This window comes from Neophocaena asiaeorientalis, unplaced genomic scaffold (genome assembly GCF_003031525.2).
Source record: "Neophocaena asiaeorientalis asiaeorientalis breed wild unplaced genomic scaffold, Neophocaena_asiaeorientalis_V1.1 scaffold113, whole genome shotgun sequence".
Classification (NCBI taxonomy): Eukaryota; Metazoa; Chordata; class Mammalia; order Artiodactyla; family Phocoenidae; genus Neophocaena; species Neophocaena asiaeorientalis.
Window position 1 is genome coordinate 2,939,883 of NW_020172316.1, and position 22,234 is coordinate 2,962,116.

General features: G+C 34.1%; 1 protein-coding gene across 1 annotated transcript in view; it reads left to right on the forward strand.

The window, feature by feature from the left end:
• Nucleotides 1-22,234, forward strand: part of NCKAP1 (NCK associated protein 1) — a 99,589-nt gene that overhangs the window by 43,834 nt on the left and 33,521 nt on the right. The window contains exons 10-17 of the mRNA XM_024766872.1: nt 3,742-3,898; nt 6,542-6,598; nt 9,049-9,145; nt 9,527-9,633; nt 10,384-10,516; nt 12,925-13,006; nt 14,976-15,034; nt 21,322-21,467. Of these exons, the coding sequence (XP_024622640.1) occupies nt 3,742-3,898; nt 6,542-6,598; nt 9,049-9,145; nt 9,527-9,633; nt 10,384-10,516; nt 12,925-13,006; nt 14,976-15,034; nt 21,322-21,467 (838 nt within the window). The remainder of the gene's footprint in view (nt 1-3,741; nt 3,899-6,541; nt 6,599-9,048; nt 9,146-9,526; nt 9,634-10,383; nt 10,517-12,924; nt 13,007-14,975; nt 15,035-21,321; nt 21,468-22,234) is intronic.

A 22,234-nucleotide genomic window follows, 5' to 3' on the forward strand; every position in this document is an offset into this window, starting at 1 on the left:
AAAACTGGTTAGTTTTTGATTACCCCCTCAGGTTTAAGTTTTAGAGAAAAATAACAGGTAACATGTATTACTTTTGTGCCACGCACTGTACTAAGACTTCTATGTACATTACCTCATTCAACCCTTATACTCACCCTGTTAGGGTAGATGGTCTATTTTATAGATGAGGAATCTAAAGTTTCGTCCACACAGCTAGTAAGTGACAAAGACAGAGAACCCACACTAAATCCAAGGCTGATGGTCTACATTATATTTCCTCTCAACACGGCCATCCAAACTAAATTTTTATTTTATTTTTAATGATTTTCTTCATATTGCATTTATTCAGTTAAAGTTTTTGGTCTTAATTTACTTTAGTATATGTAATAGATAACTCATGTTTGCATGGGAGATCAGATTACTTGTTTGCACTCCTAGGAAGTTCACAAACTATGGGAGAAATAGACACACAGATATAATATAAATGAGAATTGCTATAATTTTTTCTACCACCCCAGGTCCACTGGCAGAGGGGAATAATTTTGAGCAGTTTGTGCTTTTTAGTTCTTATAGTTCTTGTTTCTTAATTTATTAACATTTAGGTACTATTTGATGACTTTTTATTATACTGTTTCTAAAACTGGTGAAGGACCAGTTTTTCTTTTTTAGTGATTTTTAGATTGATACTTTTATAAAGTACAGTGGAACTGAATTACTGGAATTATCAGATAAAGTAATAAGCAAAGACAAAAAAGCCCACGTTTTAATTATTAGATTCAATTTAATCTAACAATTGGATGATTATTAGGTTTCTACTTATAAATTGCTGTCAATGAAAAGTTTTCTAAATGAAAGTTTCTAAATACTCTCAGTTCTCTACTTAATCTCAGTATGCACTGGCAGTTTGAGTAGCACTGTTATTAGTATGAAAGAGGAAGAATTTAGCACACACCCCCTGCCCTTAGCCATTTTTATTAATTATAATTTTTATGTTGATCAGGTTTGGATGTTTATATTTTCTTTTATAATGGTAGTTAAGGTTTTCGTGCTTTGTTGATTTAAAAACACAACTTTCACAGTATTGATTTTGCTCAAAAGTATGGTGATCCTTGACTGTTTTATGTTTATGGATGTGTGGATAAAGAACTAGTGTGATTAGTAGAGTTAGGTGGCATGAGTGACCTCTAGCATTAAATAGGACTGTTTCCCCGCAGTCTTTACCTTAAAAGGGAATGCTGAATACAGGCTTTGTGTAATGAGCCAGGGATGCGAGTCAGAAGACAGACTACCCTAAGGGGAGGATACCTGGGCATGGAAAAGGCAAACAGATTTGGGATAACCACAGTTGCCCAAAGTAAGGAATGTTTACTCAGTTTTACTGCTTTCATTTATTTGAGCCTTGAGTAGAATTAATAGAATTAGGTCAAACTGTGCACTTCTCTTTTTGACATCAATTCCCACTCTAGGACTTTCTATAGAAGATGGTCTACTTTCTTTAGAGCTTTGCTCTAGATTAGTTCAAAGGCTAGCAGTATCACCTAGGAACTTGTTAGATATGCAGAATACTGATCTCTACCCTAGACCTACTGAATGAGAAACTCTGAATGGATCCCAGCAACCTGTGATTTAATATGCCTTCCCAGTGATCCTGCTAGAAAGCTAAAGTTTCAGAGTCACTGGTCTAGATTATAGCCTAGGACCAAGCATTGTTGAGGGTCTGGAATGTTGAGGACCCTGCTCTTTTGAATGCAGTTACACCATAACTTATCCTGATATTCTTTTCAGGGTCCGTTCTTACTCTATTAATTACACTAAGAGGACTCCTTGGGAAAGACCTCTTTTTAAATTGATAGTACAGTCTTTCTTTCTTCAAAGATTTTCTCCAACTTTCTTGTCTAGTATTGGTCTTCTATCTTGTTTTCTAATATTTTTATAGCTTAAAAAATTTTTTTTCCTGTCCTTTTATTGGGACCTTAGTGGGGAAAGGAGGTTAATGTGTGCTTCAATTAATAAATTGTCTTCCTAATCTTGGGCTATTTTAAATTAATTTACCTTTTATTGACCTTATCATAAACAAATGAATATATCTTAATGTATAATGTGACTCATATCTTAAAAAAGTAAAATATACAGTAACCCATAATGAAACTGATAATATTCTCAGAGAAATTTTATTATCAACAGCAATCTTGTGAATCTAAGTATACATTAAGGTACAAGGCACTAAGTGAAATTTCATTGTACTAAGGGGATTAGAGTATAAAATGTCAGTACATGGGACTTCCCTGGTAGCACAGTGGTTAAGAATCCGCCTGCTTGAAAAAAAAAAAAAAAAAAAAACTCCCCCTATAAATTTATTTATTTAAAAAAAAATGTCAGTACACGAGGCAAAAATTTTTATAAAACTTCTCAAGGATTTTTAAAATTTTCATACAGTATGTTCTATTTCTTTGGTTACATACTAGATCAAATAATTAGGCTTGCATTTAGGGGCCCTGTTGTATGAAAAACATCTTAATATATCAGGAAATTTAAGGAAGTTCAATGTACTTTTGTTTTTGTTTTTGTTTTTGCGGTACGCGGGCCCCTCACTGTTGTGGCCTCTCCCGTTGCGGAGCACAGGCTCCGGACGCGCAGGCTCAGCGGCCATGGCTCACGGGCCCAGCTGCTCCGCGGCATGTGGGATTTTCCCGGACCGGGGCACAAACCTGTGTCCCCTGCATTGGCAGGTGGACTCTCAACCACTGCGCCACCAGGGAAGCCCCAATGTACTTCTGTATGTATGACTCCTCAATATATGCTTAAGAGTTAGCTCGCTTGTATAGTGACCCTTTAAAAGGAAGGTTGAGCTAAGAATAAAAGACAAATGGCAAGTTAAATGTTAACGATTCAGGAGTTTAAAGATGGGAGTGACTATTGAGAATCAGAGGGAAATCTCAGAAAATAGGATTGAATTTGTAACTGGCCAGTACAGTACCTAGTTTATAATACGCACTCAGTAATGTTGAAAGAATGAAAGATGAGGTTCTATGGCCTAGAATAGAGCGCTAGGGAGGACATAAACATGCAGCATTACACATTTGTGTAGGATTTCTAAATTAGATGACAGAAGGTAAAAGATACTCAAATTCATATGATAGGGAGCAGCGTAATATATTGAAAGAATATTGGACTTTAATGGTAACTGCTTGAGGCAAAGTCTAGCTCTAATACTTTATTAGTATAACTTTAGTCAAGTCATTGACCTTCATTTCTTCAATGATAAGAAAAGGATACCACTGGTTCTTTCTACACTATAGGATAATCATGTCAAAGGACTTACCTAGTAACTATAATTTGCTATGAAAATGTGAGATGCTATTTAATTTCTTCTGGAGATTTAGAAGAGTAGATTAGCTTTTTCAGTTCTTGTAAAAACTAATGATTACTGTATTATGTGTGAATTGGTAGCTTCTGATCTCTGGCTTAAAGTATCTTTTACTCATTTTTTAAAACCGCTTCCTTCTCAACCCAGAAGTGACATTTTCCCCCATTTCATCAGTGTAGGTTCAAAGCACTGGTTTTGCAGAGTACAGAAAATTATAATTGAAAAAGAGAAATATTGCTGGTATCTTGTATGTATATGTATTATTAACTGTCACTTAAAAGCCTCAGTTTAGTGATTTGTTAATGTTTCTTTATTTTTAAAAAGCTACCCTGTAACTGAAATAATCTAACTTTGGAATACTTTTATATTTGCACTTCTTTTTCATTTGTTTAAAGTTGGATTTATTTTGTGCCATGGGATCCTAAATACTGATGCAACAGCACTGAACCTTTGGAAGCTAGCTCTTCAAAGTAGCTCTTGCCTCTCTCTCTTTCGGGATGAAGTTTTCCACATTCACAAAGCTGCGGAAGACTTATTCGTAAACATACGAGGGTATGGCATTTTCAATTTTTTTGTCTTTTTTGGAGAAGAGTAGTGAGTGGAATATCTATTAAAGTTTTGGGGATAGAGATGGATCATATTACACAAGAAGATATAGCCTATACCAACTTACCAGCCACACCAAGTTGTTTTTAGCAATGATCCTGATATTTTTTACAGGTAATTTCACAGGTTAAAAAATCTAGTGTTCCTGCCCTTTCAAAATGTACATTCTAGGAGAAAGAAGATATGTACTGTTTTGCATATTGTAATATGGTTTTAGACATAAATATTACTAAAAGCACAATGTACATTTTAAGAGTTGAAATTTTTAGAAGTGCTATTTTACAAGTGTATTTTAGAATATCTTGCATTTAGAAAAGTATATGAATCAATCAAAAACACTTCATTAAATTAATTATAACAAGTACAGAAGTCAGACACTGCAAAAAGGAAATCATGTTTCCTTATAATAAGGAAGTATTCTAAGTAATTCATTCCCTGTAACACAAATGATCCTCAAATTTGTTTTCTTGGAATTTTTAATGCCTGCATTTGTTGAATTCAGGCTTGGTTTTTAAATGTTTTGAAATTAGGAGCATCTAAAATATCCTGGGGGTCCCCCGAACCTGAAAATACTGAATAATTGTGTTGGGTTTGTCAGCAGCTTCACAGAAGTGAAATTTACCTACATTTGTTTCATATCCAATTCAGTAATGTCCTAAAGAAATTGAGATTTTAAAAAATCTATTAGTTGTTAAAACGTAAAGCTATGTCTAGTACTGACAGTTGAAGCCACTATACTGTCTCAAATTTTAGTGTGCATGTGAAGTACCCTGGGATGCAAATTAAAATCTAGGTTCCTGGGCATCACCTCTAACCTTCTGTATCTCCTTTATCTGTATCTTAGAGAGATTAAAGAAATCTGCCCTTCCCCCCCCAGTAGTTTATTGAGGTAAATTTACAAACAGAAGAATGCATAAATTTTAGGTGTACAGCTCAACAAGTTTGCATATGAATACTCTTGGTGACCACTTAGATGAAGATACAGAATATTTCCGTTATCCCCAGAAAATTCTCTTGTGCCTCTTTCTGATCAGTACTGCCACCCCTGATCCCTCTCCCTCTAGCCTTCTCAAGTGACCACTGTTTTGATTTTGTCACCATAAGTGATTCTGGTATTCTCATGCAGGTAGTCTCTCAGTCATAGTACGAGAAACAGTACCCTCTGTATTTTTCAACTCTTAGTTCACCTTTTATTATATAGGGTGGAGTACCTGGAAATATCCTGTGTCGTTGTGAGCTTTGTCATTTTCTGATTGATTCAGTTCAAAAATCCTGAAACTTACGTGATGTCTTAGCATACTGACATCCTGTCTGTGGAATTATATTTAAATATATGTAAACATTTAGAACCAGACAGTCTCCATATATCGAGTGAGCATATGGTACATATGGTACAGATAAGTTAAATGGCATCATGAAACTGATTGTCTTTTTGTTACACCTTTTTTTTTGTCCATGCCACATGGCTTGCAAGATCTTAGTTCCCTGACCAGGGATTGAACCTGGGCCCACAGCAGTGAAAGCCCTGCATCCTAACCACTGGACTGCCCGGGAATTCCCTTGTTACGCAAATTTTTGTTAAATTTACCATTTAAGAATCTCTGTATTTAAAGTTGAAAAGTTTTAATTTTTTATTAAATCGTGAGTGATTGATCCAACTTAAAATGTGAATTATTATAGTAATTACAAGTCAGACCACAAGTATAAAAGCTCATTATTTATACAGGTCAGTGATTACAGAATTAGTGTATTTTAGACATTTCCCTAAAGAACACAAAAATCTTAGCGTACTTAATTTAGAAGTTGAAGTTCTTGGTCTAAGTGGTTTTAGCCAGGTTGTCAGGAAGATAATTTTTCTTTAACATTTTAGGAATTTTGAGTTTTTGCGTTTAGTAGTAAGGAAATTAACATATATTTATTAGCGTTTATTTTTTAGATGGTACCTTTAAACTGTTTGATGTTGGTGTTCAGTTTCTTTTATTTAAATGTTTTTAATTCAGAAAAAAAAGTGTTTTTTTAAAAATGGTGAGTAAAAATCACCCATAATTCTGTTCCTTCAAATGATTTAAAGTAGTCAAATGCTTTCCTGCCCCAGTTTTCTCCACCACAAAAGCCGTATTCCCAAACAGTCACTAGTATTGATCACTAGTATGTGTCCTTTGAGAAATTTTTTTATGCTTACGAGATAGCATAAAAAGTCAAGTGATAAAAAGCCAGAAGTAATAGCTTTGTCAGCACTTCCAATTTTTGGAAATCACTGCTTATTATATTAGAAGTATAATTTTAATGTCTCTATTGGGGGTTTAAGGAAGTGTATTTAATAAAATAAAAATCTACGTGGTAAATTTTAATTTTATTATTGGATTTTAATATAATATGAGATTTATTTTTCTAAGAATAGTTGATTGGATACTTAAGGTGCTAGAAAAGGATGTGGATAGACTTCTTCCATGTATTTCCAGTTTGAAGGCCAGTTTTTCTTGTTGATAATAAGACATTTTTAATTGACTAGTATTTGACGAACTTATTTTTACTGTTGTTGACCAAATTAAGATTAACATATTTCCTTTTTTTTCTTTTTGCTCATAGCTATAATAAGCGTATTAATGACATAAGAGAATGCAAAGAGGCAGCTGTGTCACATGCGTAAGTAGTTCTAACTTACCTGTGGAACTTTTAATCAAGAATTCCTTTCTTAAAGCATTATTTTGTTGAAGTGAGTGCAGATTAATGGTGTGTAAGATATGGTCGTAGAAGTGAAGGACTTTCAACCAGTGAGGAATAAGTTTATAACCTCTGTATCTGTACCAGAGTACAGTGTATTAACACCAACATCTCTGTATTGGTGCTAATGCAGACAGATTTTAAGTATTTTTGAATTGTTTTTAAAAATGCTATAAGGAGTACTATACAGAGGACTTTATTTTGGTATCATTCAGTTCTCTTATTGCCACTATGCTTTGGTGCCAATACTTTGCAAGTTATGATGATTTTTATGATACTTCATGAAAATTGACATATCTTTACACTCTCCCAAATGATATTTACTTTTCAAAGTATGTTAATCCCATACCTTTCCCAAATTTTAGTAAATATATTTTATTAGTAAATATATAAATTAGTGTATTTAAGATGTTTGAACAACTTTTCAATTTTCTCATGAATAATTTGATATTTCATTTAATTGTTATGTATGATATACTTGTATAGAATAGTTTCTCCAGTAAGTCTAGGTAATGTAGAGATAACATTATCTGATCTTTCAGTATTTCTATAAGGCAGAGAAAAGATAAGCACCATTGTCACAGGTAAAAATATAAAACCACAAGAAGTTTTAGAATTTAGGTTTAGGCTATAAAATGGATATTGGGAATTTAAATCATCTTTATTCATTGCTAACTGTAGTATATTATTTCCCATGCATTTTTTCACTGGAATAAAGTACTTATATTATTATAAAATGATTCTCTAGTACAAATAACATACTTTGGAATGTGTTAGAATTTCTTTCCTGACCTACAGAAATACATATGATTATGACTTATTCATGTGTTAGATAGACCCTAGGCAGATATATGGTGTCTCAGCTATCTTTTATAAAGATCTTTTAAAAGTAAGGCATTTTTATTCCCTTTATTTATTATATAAAACAGGTATAAATAGTGAGGAGTAGTAATTCTTATCCTTCATTAACACGTGCCATGGTACTCCATATTTTCTCTCGATGTTAATATTCCTTGTAGCGACCCTGTGTAGCAAAATAATCAAAACATTTGCCCACTTTCTTCTTAGATATTACACCAGATGTGTTTATTATTGTCAGTTAAAAGAGAGCTTGTCATTAGAATTATACTGACATTGTAAAGGTACTATATATTAGGCATCATGAAAGATGTATTTTTTGAGTCAGGTGTCATCATCCCTGCTTTATAGATAAGAGGCTGAAGCTTAGAGAAATGGAACCTAAGGTCACATAGGCAAAGATTGGGTTTTAATGTATCTTCTAAAATTAATCTGTTGTGTCACAGCTTAATTTCTGGTGTTGCATATTTCTTCTATCAATACTTAGTTTTTTGGCATATGGTGTGTGTGGTGTGTGTGTGGCCGTTTATTTTTTGCAACTATCTAAATTTTAAAACTTTTTTGGAATGGTGTATGTTTTGAATAGTATGAGGAGTTGGAATTTATAGAATATTCTGTGATTTTTTTTCCTTGTTAATGTGTGAGAATAAATTTTTCTAATTTGTATTTTATTTTTAAGATACCTAGTACATGAATATTTATGATTATCCTTTCCTCATCTTTCTGTTTTTGAACAGTAGCACCAAATAGATTTCATCCCAGTACCTTATTGAATATAGCTTTTATTTAGTCAGTTTCTTTTTTGTTGTTTTGTTTGGTTTTTTTTGCGGTACGCGGGCCTCTCACTGTTGTGGCCTCTCCCGTTGTGGAGCACAGGCTCAGGACGTGCAGGCTCAGCAGCCATGGCTCACGGGCCCAGCCGCTCTGCGGCATGTGGGATCTTCCTGGACCGGGGCACGAACCCGTGTCCCCTGCATTGGCAGGCGGACTCTCAACCACTGCACCACCAGGGAAGCCCCTATTTAGTCAGTTTTATATATTTAATAGGAATATTACTTAATAAAGTAGGATATAGATTATCAGATATTTATTGTAATATTTATTGATTCTATGTGGGGGTGACAAGTGTATACAACAGAACAGTGCTTACTTTTGAGGATTTCACAGTATAGTTTATAGAGTGCTAGTCTATATGGTACTAAACTGGCAGAAATTACTCAGAAATAGACATCTGTGTATTGGGAAATACTTCTTGAAGGATTGGTCTTGAAGTTTGGGTAGGATTTTGATAGCTAGAGAGAAGAAAATAAGCATGGTTAAAAACAGCACAAGAAAGGCAGGGATAAAGATGAGATTGGAAAGTCACTTAATGACAAACACATAGAAGATATTTGTAAGGGCTTCTGTTTCTTAAGAAAACTTTGGAAGTTGACCCTGAAATGATGTTATTTAATTGCCAATAATAAGTTTACTAGAAACAGATAAACTGTAATGGTGGGTGTCTTTCCCTATAGCGGTTCAATGCACAGAGAAAGACGCAAGTTTTTAAGGTCTGCACTGAAAGAATTGGCTACTGTCCTCTCTGATCAACCTGGCTTGCTAGGTCCCAAGGTAATTGATTTAATCCTTATTTCAACTACAATCAGTGTGTCATATTAAAATTAAAAAAATTTTTTTCTTCTCTCTCTGTGAAATTTTACTAAACTTTGAGTCAGGGACTACATAAGTGGATTTTATATTTAGCTGAGAGTGGATTTGCTGACTTGGCACTCGTAAATCAGACCTTCCTGCATTTTCCTCACATCTTGCTTATGTGCATGCTTTCCCTGATACATTGAAGTTTTCCTCTGTTTTCTCATTTCTGTCTTTTAAAGTTGGTATTATCAGTTTTGCTAATGACTTTTCACTTGGAGAAAGATTATGAATACGTTTTGTTTTTAATCTTTGCATGAGAGTAAATAATGTTATTATTATTTTTTTAATATCTATCAGGCACTTTTTGTTTTTATGGCATTATCCTTTGCCCGTGATGAAATTATCTGGCTACTTCGTCATGCAGATAACATGCCAAAGAAGAGTGCAGATGACTTTATAGATAAGTAAGTTAGCAACATTTAAAAAGTATAATTTTTGTATATTTTGATTTATGGGCTATGGAATTTGGGGACTAAAGTAACATTATTTTTAAAAACTTTTTTTAAGGCTTTTCCTATTTGTCGTAATGGAGGGAATATTTATAATATATCGTTAGGTGATATGAATTACAATGCAAAGTCAATTTTAGCTTAGAATTAGGGCTTTAAATATTTTCTCTTTAGTACTCTAGGTGGTCATAGAATTCTTGTTTGTTTTCTTGCTATAGTATAGTATTTCTTATGGAATTCATGTTTCAAAATTATCTACTACACAAAAATTTGAATAAGAATCCTAATGGAGTTGCAACTGTGTCATTTGTAATATCTTTCTCTCATTTTAGTCCATGGTCCCTCAATACAAGTTAGGTAAATGAATCAGAGAAATAAGAGCATACAGAAAAATCTTACTTCTCCCTAATACTGTAATCTTCTTTCATTTATGATTTTTTAATGATGTATTTATGAAATATCCTCATTTTATTTTTATTTTGTGTTTTCCTTTATCAGTCTTTTATTCTTAGCTTTCTTTTTTTGCTTTCCATGATTTCTTTATTTATATGAAATAATATAAAAAGAAATTAGTTGACATTAAATATTTAACAATGCTTTTTCTAAGGAAAAAACTTAATGTAGCAATATCAAAGGCATTTCATATTTTCCTTGATAACAGTGAATTTAATTTTTGAAATATTTTTCTTGAATTTTTTAAAAAAGGCACATTGCTGAATTAATATTTTACATGGAAGAGCTTAGAGCACATGTAAGGAAATACGGACCTGTAATGCAGAGGTATTACGTGCAGTACCTTTCTGGCTTTGATGCTGTTGTCCTCAATGAACTTGTGCAGGTAAAAAATTATGTCATATTCTCCCTTTTGTTCCTTATTTCCCTCCTCTCTAATAACTGATTTATTTGCTCAGTAAACATTTACGAAAGTAATCTTTTGCCAAGTGGTGAAGATACAAATGTAAGTAAGTCATGGTCATATTTTGTTAAGGGGATCATCATCTAGAGGGGCAAAAACATTTTCTTGTAGTTCAGTGTGATGGGCATTATGCTTACGTGTGTATAAAACTCATAGTGAACACATGCAGGGGATAATTCTTTATCTTGGGGGTGGAGAGGTACAGTAACCAAATTATAGAGGGTCTTGCAAAGGAGGAGGTTAGTCATAAATCAGATTTAATACTTAGGAAGATCACCCTGACTCAGTGTTGGTGATAGATTGCTGGGGGCCAAGTGAGGATGCAGAGAGATCAGAAGAAAAATTACTGTAGTAGGCTAAGTGAGAGCTGTTGAGAGCCTGAACTTGGGCAGTGGCTATGGAGATCAAGAAGAGTTCATGGAGACATTATAATTGATAATTAAGTATTAGAGGAAAACAGAAGATAAATCTTTTCGCATAGTGTGTTAGAGAACGGTGAGTAAAAAAAAAATTCGTCTAGATGTCGTAGTTTAATAAAATGTCCTAATTTTATTTTCAGTTTGGATTTTCTTCTATTGACTTTTAGTCTTAGCTTTTTTCATTTTTTTGCTTTCCATAATTTCTTGATTCAGTCTTTTTAATCTTAATATAGATTTATTTTTATGCCAAATAAATTGACTGTAAGGAAAATAATATTTCAGTGTTTTCATTTTAAAAAATCAGATGTCTATAAACTACTATAAGCTAACATATGGTACAGAGGAAGAGCATCACGAATTATCTTTATATTAAGACTACTCTAAAACTAGTCGTTTTCCACATAAATAACCATACTTTGATATCCGAATTTTCTTTCAAACCTACCTAAAAATGCAAATTAAAAAAAAATTGTTTACCCTGGATTATATACAGTTTATAGTTTACTATCCTAAACTAGTTTATTTCTTTTATCCACTAGATGGAGCTCATATGCTTCCTTTAATAATGTCTATTAAAAGAGGGGATAGAAAAGCTGATTTTATGCTTAGAGTGTTATTGCTTTGCTGCAGTTTTTTTTGGAATAGTTATTACTTACCAGATAAACCAAAGTCTACTGTGCTATCACAATCTAAAAAAGTAAACCAGATTCTTGGTTTCATGGCATTTTGAAACTTACTGTGACTAGTTGGATATTTATTAATACATTTTACAGATTTATGTTAAAGTGTTAGAATTTTTAAGTCACTCCATGTCTTCTGGTGTCTTTTATATAAATTGGATTTTAACAATACTGAGAAAATTAATTTTCTATTTTTTCTGGGATTATAGTAATAGTAGTAGCAGCAGAAATAATACTAATATTAATAATTGGCAAATTTATTGATAGTATATTACTTCTGTACAACTCTGTGACGGTAGGTATAGTGAAGAAAAAAGACCTTATGTAACTTGATCAGTATTGCACAGTTCATGAGTAATAGAGCCACTATTTGAACTCAAGTCTTAACTCAAATGTCTGAGCTTTTTACCACCCACTTCTGTTGTAAAGTATATGCATAGTGTTTTTAACCATTTGTTAGGATTTAAATTTAGAACTAAGATTAACCTGTTAAAATAGTTCATTGTAATAGGTATTAAATTTTTTTAAATTGTGGTAAAATATACATAACATAAAAGTTACCATTTTAACCATTTTTAAGTGTATAGTATAGGACATTGTATACATTTACGTTGTTGTATAAGTCTTAATGTTTGAAAATTATTTATGCTTTTTGTGAGCTAAGCATCCACTTTTTAAAAAGTTAATCATTTAGCATCTACTTTACATGCAGTTATCAAATATTCACTTTTTTTAGCCAGTTTGAGAGGGATTTTTTTTTTGGCCGTAATTTTGTTGAGGTAAAATTTATATATGATAAAAATCATCCATTTTTAGTGTACTGTTTGAATTTGGGCAACTGTATACATTCATGTAACATCACCAGTCAAGATGTAGAGCATTTCCAACACTAAAAGTTTTCTTCTGCACCTTTGTAGTTGATTCCCTCTCTAGACCCCCAGCAACCCCTTGTCTGCTCTTTGTCACCTTTTGCCTTGTAAAAAAGTTTTTCCTATAAATGAAATTGTCATGATATAATTTCTTGTTTTTCATTTCTTTCAATTAGCATAATGTTTCTGAGATTCATCCATGTTATTGTGTGTATCAACCTTCCATTCCGGAAAGGAATGTTTATTGCAGAAAAATATTCCATACTATGGATATGCAAGTTTGTTTATCCATCTACCAGTTGATGGACCTATGAGTTTTTTTTCCCAGCTAGATGTTTTTATCATTATTTTTTGATTTTCAGAATCTTTCTGTTTGCCCTGAAGATGAATCAATCATCATGTCCTCTTTTGTGAACACTATGACTTCTCTAAGTGTAAAACAAGGTAATAAGTCTTTTAAATAAAAACATTTTCTTGTAATCAGGTTTCAAATTAGGTTATTAAGGAGAGGATTTAGCAGTTAGTTTTTACAGAATTACTTATCTCATTTTGGGACATATTTAACCTGTTCTCTTTTGTTTTAACTTGTTCATTCTGAAGCAGAGGTTTCCAAAATGGATGTGTGATGATTATAAAATCATAAGAAGTATAGCTTAACATTTCCTATTATTCAGCAGGGGGAAGAAAGCATTTTGTAATATAAAAAAATAATAAAGAAAAATGAGCACTCCACATCGTAACAAAGTGCATATTTGGTCCAAGCATTACCTATGACAATAATGGATACCATTAATAAAATGATTAATCTGGGCAGGCACTTTATATGTATTATCCTATTTAATCCTCATCAGTGTTAAAAAGCTGTTACTACTTTTATTTGACAGATTTGGAAACTTAAGGTTTGAGAGTTAACCTCCCAGTTATTTAACATGGTTTGCCCACACTCTAACAGATGTTGACTACTACAGTAGGATCTTAAGTTCAGGTCTGTCCATCTCAAAAGTTGATGTCATATAATAGACTGCCTCTCCATTAGTTGAATACTCTATTCCAGTAGACTGATATGATGTTCTAGTTTTATAATCTTTAAGTAAAAGGTATCAGAAACCTTGAAAATTTCTGAGTAATAAATTTATTTAGTTTTATTAACCTTTATAGTTATCACACTTAAGTAATGAATCTACTGTAACCTTGCCTGGTTGTGTTTGGTTTATATAAAGTTATTTTGTGGGACTTCAGCACATTTCTATTTGCAGTTTCTATTTGCAGGATTCCTCATGCTCTATTTTAGGTCCTTTATATTGACGTGTAAGCAAACTGAGAGTCACAGGGTTTAGGAGAGAAGTCTGTACTTTACACTTCTCTTAGCATAACTGCCTCCTTTATCATCATCTTCATAGGATATGAGAATTATTTCACTCTTACCTATTAAATTATTTTTAAATTGCAAAATAAACATAATATGAAATTTACTATCTTATCATTTTTAAGTGTACAGTTCAGTAGTGTTAAGTATACTCACATAGTTGTGCAATAAATATTCAGAACCTTTCATCTTGTAAAACTAAAACTCTAAAAAATAACAATTCCCCATTTTCCTTTCCCTCCAGCCCCTGGATCCACTATTCTACTTTATGTTTCTATGAGTTCGACTATTCTAGATACTTCACATAACTGAATTGTACAGTATTTGTCTTTTTTGTCACTAACTTATTTTACTTAGCATAGTGTCCTCAACATTTGATCCATGTTGTAGTATGTGGCAGAATTTATTCCCTTTTTAAGGCTAAATAATGTGCCATTGTGTGTTTATATCACATTTTGTTTATCCATTCATCTGTTGATGGACTTTTTTTTTTTTTAAGATGTTGGGGGTAGGATTTTATTAATTAATTTATTTATTTTTGCTGTGTTGGGTCTTTGTTTCTGTTCGAGGGCTTTCTCTAGTTGTGGTAAGCGGGAGCCACTCCTCATCACGGTGCGTGGGCCTCTCACTATCGCGGCCTCTCTCGTTGTGGAGCACAGGCTCCAGATGCACAGGCTCAGCAGTTGTGGCTCATGGGCCTAGTTGCTCCGCGGCATGTGGGATCCTCCCAGACCAGGGTGCGAACCCGTGTCCCCTGCATTAACAGGCAGATTCTCAACCACTGCGCCACCAGGGAAGCCCCTGTTGATGGACTTATTGGTACTTCCACCTTTTGACTGTTGTGAATAATGCTGCTGTAAACATTAGTGTACACATATCTTCAAGACCTTGCTTTATTCTTTTGTATATATGTCCAGAAGTGGAATTGTCTTAGCTCTTAAATTTTAAAATGTGATTATAGGTTTGTATAATTACATTATTACAAATTATATTAATTACAACTTAATTACATTAATTTGGCTTGTAATCTTTTTTCTATTATTGTAGTTGAAGACGGGGAAGTATTTGATTTCAGAGGAATGAGATTAGATTGGTTTAGATTACAGGTAAGAATAATTTTCATTGTCATTCTGTTTTGTTATTGAATACCTTAGTTAACATGAAAACATAACTTAATATGAAAAAAATATTCATTATTATATACCTATTGAAAAGACTCTTTTTGTATAACTAACATAGTCCACTTCATGAAAGAAACTTTTTTTTATTGAGGTATAATTAACATGAAACGTTCTGTTAGTTTCAGGTATACAACATAATGATTCAATATATAAGTATGTTTTGAAATGATCACAGTAAGCCTAGTTAATATCCGTTACCACATGTAGTTACAAAGTTTAGTTTTTCTTGTGATGAGAACTTTTAGGATTTACTCTCCTAGCAACTTTCAAATATATAATACAGTGTTATTAACTATAGCCACCATCCTGTACATTACATACCCAGGACTTACTTATTTTGTAACTGGAAGTTTATATCTTTTGACTACCTTCACCCATTTCACCTACCCCTGACTCCCTGCCTCTGGCAACCACCAATCTGTTGTCTGTACCTGCAAGTTTGGTTTTTTCTTTTGTTCATTTTGTTTTGTTATTTTATATTCCACATATAAGTGGGATCATATGGTATTTGTCTTTCTCTGTCTGACTTCTTTCACTTAGCACAATGCCTTCAAGGTCCATCCATGTTGTCACAAATAGCAGGATTTCTTGCCTTTTTCATGGCTGAATAATATTCGTGTGTGTGTGTGTGTGTGTGTGTGTGTGTGTGTGTGTGTCCCACAACTTTTTTTATCCATTCATCCATTAGTGGACACTTAGGTTGTTTCCATGTTGTGGATATTGTAAATGATGCTTCAGTGAACAAAGGGGTGTAGATATCTTTTTGCATTAGTATTCTCATTTTCTTAAGGTAAAAAGCCAGACATGGAATTGCTAGATCATGTTAGTCCTATTTTCAATTTTTGCAGGAACCTCCATACTGTTTTCCATAATGGCTGCACCCATTCCCATTCCCACCAATGATGCACATGGATTTCCTTTTCTCCACATCCTCACCAACACTTGTTATTTATTGTCTTTTTGATAATAACCATTGTAACAGGTGTGAGTTGATGATTAGTAATGTTGAGCATCTTTTTATGTACCTGTTGGCCATCTGTATGTCTTCTTTGGGAAGAGACCTATTCAGATCCTCTGCACTTTTTTAATTGATTTGTTTTGGTTTTTTGCTATTGAGTTGTATATATAGAAGACACAATTTGTATTAGTTGTTAAATTTGGATAAATAAATTTCTCACTTATACCAATAAAAAAGTTTTGATTACAGTATCATATTTTTTACATAACTAGGTTTTTGGGCCACGTAGTCTTTGTTATAACTATTCTGCCATTGTAGTGTGAGAGCAGCTTTATTTAATATGTAAACAAATGGGCATAGTTGTGTTTCAATAAAACTATTTATAAAAGCAGGCAGCTGGCTCACAGACCATAGTTTACCATCCCCTGATCTAGTGCTAAAAGCTTCATTTTTCTGAAATGCAGAAATAAATATTAGACTTAAAAAGTTTTTATTCAAAATATAACCATCACATAAATAGTTTTGAAGGACTTTTTAAAATTCGAGCCTGAAATTTTTGTATGTACTGTAAATTTAATGATAGAATTTAATTGCCCCTTAAATATTTCATAATTATGGGGAAACTGTGGCATGGTATTTTCAATAACTGTATATTTAAAAATAATATATGTTCTCATTATAAAAAGTCAAAGTATCCAGAGGTAAAGTAGAAAAGGAAAATTCACACTTTTCCCAGTTTCATTCCCCAGAAATATTAACTTTTAATAATTGGCCTATGCAGTATCCTTTTAGATGTTCAAACCTATAAATGAGGTTATACTGTATACTGTTCTGCAACATAAAAAAATTTTAAAGCATTTTAATTAAAAGTGAAAATATAAGCACCATGTGTTTGAGGAAGAGATTTTTAGATGAATACAGTCTCAGGAAGCACTCATAGAAAGAGCATAGTTTTCTGGCAGTCTGCTTAGTTCCCTGAGGTGCTTTTGCTTTTGTTAGGTTCTTTCCTTCCAGTGTCAAAATATATAAACACTTTTCTGTCTCTTGATCTGTGTTCTACAACAGCATATTTTTAGAAATTAAGATTTTATAAATTAAGCCACAGTTTTAAGTAACTTGCCTGAGATTACAGAGCTGGTTAGTGGGAGATCAGGGAAAGAATACTTGAGATACCACCATCCCCAAATGTTTAATGTGTATATATTATAGGTTATTTTCTTCCAGTTAAAAATAAAGTTTAGAAATTAACATTTTCTTGTTTTAAAAAATGCTCTGGGGCTTCCCTGGTGGCGCAGTGGTAGAGAGTCTGCCTGCTGATGCAGGGGACGCAGGTTCGTGCCCCGGTCTGGGAAGATCCCACATGCCATGGAGCGGCTGGGCCCGTGAGCCATGGCCACTGAACCTGTGCGTCCGGAGCCTGTGCTCCGCAACGGGAGAGGCCACAACAGTGAGAGGCCCATGTACCGCAAAAAAAAAACCCAAAAAACAAAAAAACTCTGAAACAATACATAAGCAGTGCTTATAAAATGAATGAAAATAGAAGTGGAATTACTCTGCCAAAAGATATATACATCAAAAATTTTAAAAGTCATTGCCACAAAGTTTGAACTGCTTTCAGTCTCTTACTCTTAGTTTGTGGGAGTGCCTAAACCAACATTTAGGTTCAGAGAATTTTAGAGATTTAGATGCAGTTCAATTCTACCCTTATTAAATACTTCCAGGATTCTTAAACTTATTCATTTGAAAAATTTACTTGAGAATTTTACCTTTGTCCAGTGCAGTCATACAGCAGAATATAAAGCATCTGAGTGAGCATTAGAGGTATAGAATTGATATATCCCTCTGTGAGATTTTTAAATTTTACTTAGCTTATAAATGCAACACTGTAATGACATTGCTATCTCTCTTCACATAGTCTTCCTTTGTTTATCTGTGTATCCAAATTTCTTCTTTTTTTTTTTTTTTTTTTTTTTGCGGTACGCGGTTCTCTCACTGTTGTGGCCTCTCCCGTTGCGGCGCACAGGCTCCAGACGCGCAGGCTCAGCGGCCATGGCCCACAGGCCTAGCCACTCCATGGCGTGTGGGACCTTCCCAGACCGGGGCACGAACCCGTGTCCCCTGCATTGGCAGGTGGACTCAAAACCACTGCGGCACCAGGGAAGCCCAAATTTCTTCTTTTTATAAGGACGCTGATCATATTGGATTAGGGTCCACTTTAATGACCTCATTTTAACTTGATTACCTCTATAAAGACTCTTTACATTCTATGGTATTAGGGATTATAATTTTGGAGGACATAATTTAACCCGTAACATTGCTCTTAACCAGGATTGTGGCATACAGTCACTCAACCCCTTTCTATTGCATAGTAGGTTCTTATTTTTTAGTGATAATAGGTCAGAACATACCAAGGAAGAAATAATGGGACATAAAACTGAGCCAGAGAAGTCTTAACTAGGAAGAGGGGGCAGAAGTGCGAGGTCGGTGGCAGTGTCCAGAATCTAGGAGGTTTGCAGAGATTATTAAGAGCAGGTCAACAATGAGGATTCTAAGACTACAGACTAGACCATAGGATGCAGGATATAAAATATTGACAGTAGTATTATATAATCTGTAGAAGAGTACAAATCCTCTTTTGGGTATTTTATAAATCTGGCTATGAAGACAAGGCATAAAACATGAAAAATTAAATAGCAGTTTAAAATTCTAAAAGCTTAAGTTGAAATATGCCACCAGCAGAGTATGATTAACAATTAATTATAGTTTTCTTAGGAAGGAGAAAGTTTTTTTCAAGTTGGAATTGCTAGTAATGGCTTTATAGAGAAAGCAACGTTTTAACCCAGACATTGAAAGATAGGTAGAATTTGAATAGGAAAATAGCTTACACAGGAAAGGGCAAGTAAAGAAACTTTTTAGTGTAAAGTATTACTACAAGAAGGAAAATATCAGTATCTTCACAAAAGATATGAATGATCTGCGTTTGATCAGTGATTTGGTAGAAGGACAAGAGTTATTAGGTATAAGCATATGGCCAGAGAGAGATGTCCTGAGCTCTATAGATATCACTTCTTGAGTAGAGAAGGGCTAGAAGGATAAGCATTTGGGGGAATGTTATAATATGCTTTGTGCCTTCACTGGAGTCTTTGTAGTCTTAAAAGAAGAGCTCTCCTTCTCTACATGTATTCTCTGCCATTTTTTTCTGCTTCCTAAGGCATCTCATTCCACTGTGTCTCATTAGTCCCTTAAGCATCTTCAGTCACTCATTCATTTAGCTTCTTCTCTTCTGCCTTCTAATTTACTTGGGTTGTTCAAATCTTAGACTATTATTTAAACCAATTCTTTTTTAGTAATGTATGTTTCTTCTTCCATTGTTGTCAGGCATTTCAAATGAGTGTTTTAAATCAAATTATCTCATTTTGTCACCATCTATTTCATCTGAATTTATTTTCACAGTGATATTTTAATTCAGAATTTTTTAAATGAGGCTCAGTTAATGGAAGTCTTTATTGAACTCATGGCCACTACTGGTTTCTCTTTATACTTTAAATCTGATGAAAGGTAAATTAAACTTCCGTTAGACTTAGTTTGTGATAAATGTCCAGAATATATCTTGCCATTAGAGTACTGCCATCATATTCCTCATTCTCTCCCCTTTACTGGCAGACACAAACAACAAATATAAAACTCTGCTTTGTGATGTGCCTGCCTCAGTGAATGGTAATTTCCTCCATGTAGAAGCTGAGATTTCCCATTGTAGAAGCTGAGGTTTGATTTTTATCCTACTTAAAAGGCAATAACTATTTAGTCTCTTAATATTTCATGGGTACTAGCAGAAGACATGGGGGTCTTGGATCAGAGACAAAGGACTTAATTCACTGCACAGGAAGTGGCATGAACATCAGTATATATACATCATTTTTCCCTTGCTTCCGTGTCTCATGTGGGTAGTACAGAGAGACCCAGATGAATGCTATGCATTGGTCGTGTCTTGCAGCTAAGGAGGACTGAGTTTGAGGAACCCTCTGTTTTGTCATCAACAGTAAGCATACTTGCTCTTTGTTCCAGAGGGACACATTTCTTTATTTCTCAAGTTTGGTAGATGCAAATATAACCCCCAGAAATGGCCTGGATAGTGAGTGGTCTGGGCCTTGCGTTTTTGGCATATCCAGCAGGGTGTGTAGGCACGCATATGAGATTTATGAAGGAATGTCTCCCTAAAGCCAGAACCCTGGCCATCATCCATAATTCTCTGTTGCCTCTCACATCTAGTCATTCCCAGATTAAACACTTTTGAATTGTATGACCCTAGACCATAGCATAATCCTGTCTGGATTATTGCCACCACTTCATCCTAACAGATCTCTGCCTCCTGTTCCCTTTCTGCCCACCCCTCTCTGTTTCCCCTTCCACAAAGAATAATCTTTCTAAACAATAATTAGCTATCACACAGAACCTTCAGTCGTTCACCAAAAAGTTTAAATTCTTTAACATGATTTTCAAGGGTCTGCAGGATCTGGTTGAATCTCTTCTTTTACCATTTCCTTTCTCTTCTTTGCACTCTAACCACAGCCATAGTGAGCAGTGTTTTGTTCTGTAGGCACCCCTCCTATTCTTGTTCTCCACCCTTCTGAAATGTCCACCATCTGTGGGCAGGTTTCGCTTTCTGTGAGTTGGTACCTCTTTAGTGGAATTTCTTTCCCTCACAACCTATCCTGATGGTTTCGGTTAAGACCTATTGCCTTTTTGGTCAACCTACACTAATTTTACCATCTTCACAGTGGTTTTCTGGAATCCATCAGTTAATACAATGTGTTATGTTATCCAGTTTTTAATGATTCAGTATAATCTAAAACCTCCCTGAATCAACATGTACAATACCTACTTTCATCTTATGGTTTCCTATATATGTTTTCTCTTGAAATAGATTGAAAACCTCTTTTGGTAGGGACACTGTGACAATTCATTGTTTTATACTTTTGATGTTGTAACTTCACTTATTTTGGGCATTCAAGATGAATGACCCATGTATTAGATTCTGTTTTATGGACAGTATTTCAGTTTATTTAAAGAAATTCTTGATAGGAATTTCAAGTTTGGGTCACTGTAGACAATTTTTAAAAGGTGATGTTGCTCATAATAAACTTTAAGTATTTTTCAGTAGTGTGTGTTTTTCTTTTTGCTTTCCCCCCTGTAGACTTGGTCTATACCTAAAGTCATTATCTAAACTACTTTTGTTTTTTGCTTTACTTTACAGGCATATACTAGTGTCTCTAAGGCTTCACTTAGTCTTTCAGATCACAGAGAACTTGGAAAGATGATGAATACAATAATTTTTCACACAAAAATGGTAGATTCCCTGGTGGAAATGTTGGTGGAAACATCAGATCTCTCCATATTTTGGTATGTTGTAATTTTCTTTAAATCAGAATTTGAAATTTTTATTATCCAAAGGTATATTTCTTGATTATTTATGTTAGTGTGGTGCTTAATACAGTTCAGTAATAGACTCTTAAGAATAAATGGAATAGTGGACAGCTTGCCAATAAAATGAAGTTTACCAAGTTGGGATTTTATATCTGTTTTTCTCTATAAGAGCAACTCTTACTGATGTGAATTTATTTTTTACACTTTCTTTGAGGAGGTGAAAACAGTCACTTCAGATTGTGTCATTAGACTAAAGGAAAAAAGTTTTGGGTCAGGGTTAAATAGAGCAAACATTGGAAATTAAATAGCACATAATTTCACTCTGCAGTATTAAGTTAGACATTAATATTATGATGATGTGGTGACTATTCCCTCCATTGTGCTCCACTCTCCTTTGCTTCTATCATATAGCTCTTTTGTTATACTTAGTACTTTACAACTCTTTTTCTCCCCCACATAATATGGTTCTTTTTAAATTTTATTTATTTATTTTTGGCTGCATTGGGTCTTTGTTGCTGTGCGTGGGCTTTCTCTAGTTGGGGCGAGCAGGGGCTACTCTTCGTTATGGTGCGTGGGCTTTCCATTGCGGTGGCTTCTCTTGTTGCGGAGCATGTGCTCTAGGTGCGCGGGCTTCAGTAGTTGTGACACACGGGCTCAGTAGTTGTGGCGCATGGGCTTAGTTGCTCCACAGCATGTGGGATCCTCCCAGACCAGGGCTCGAACCCGTGTCCGCAGCATTGGCA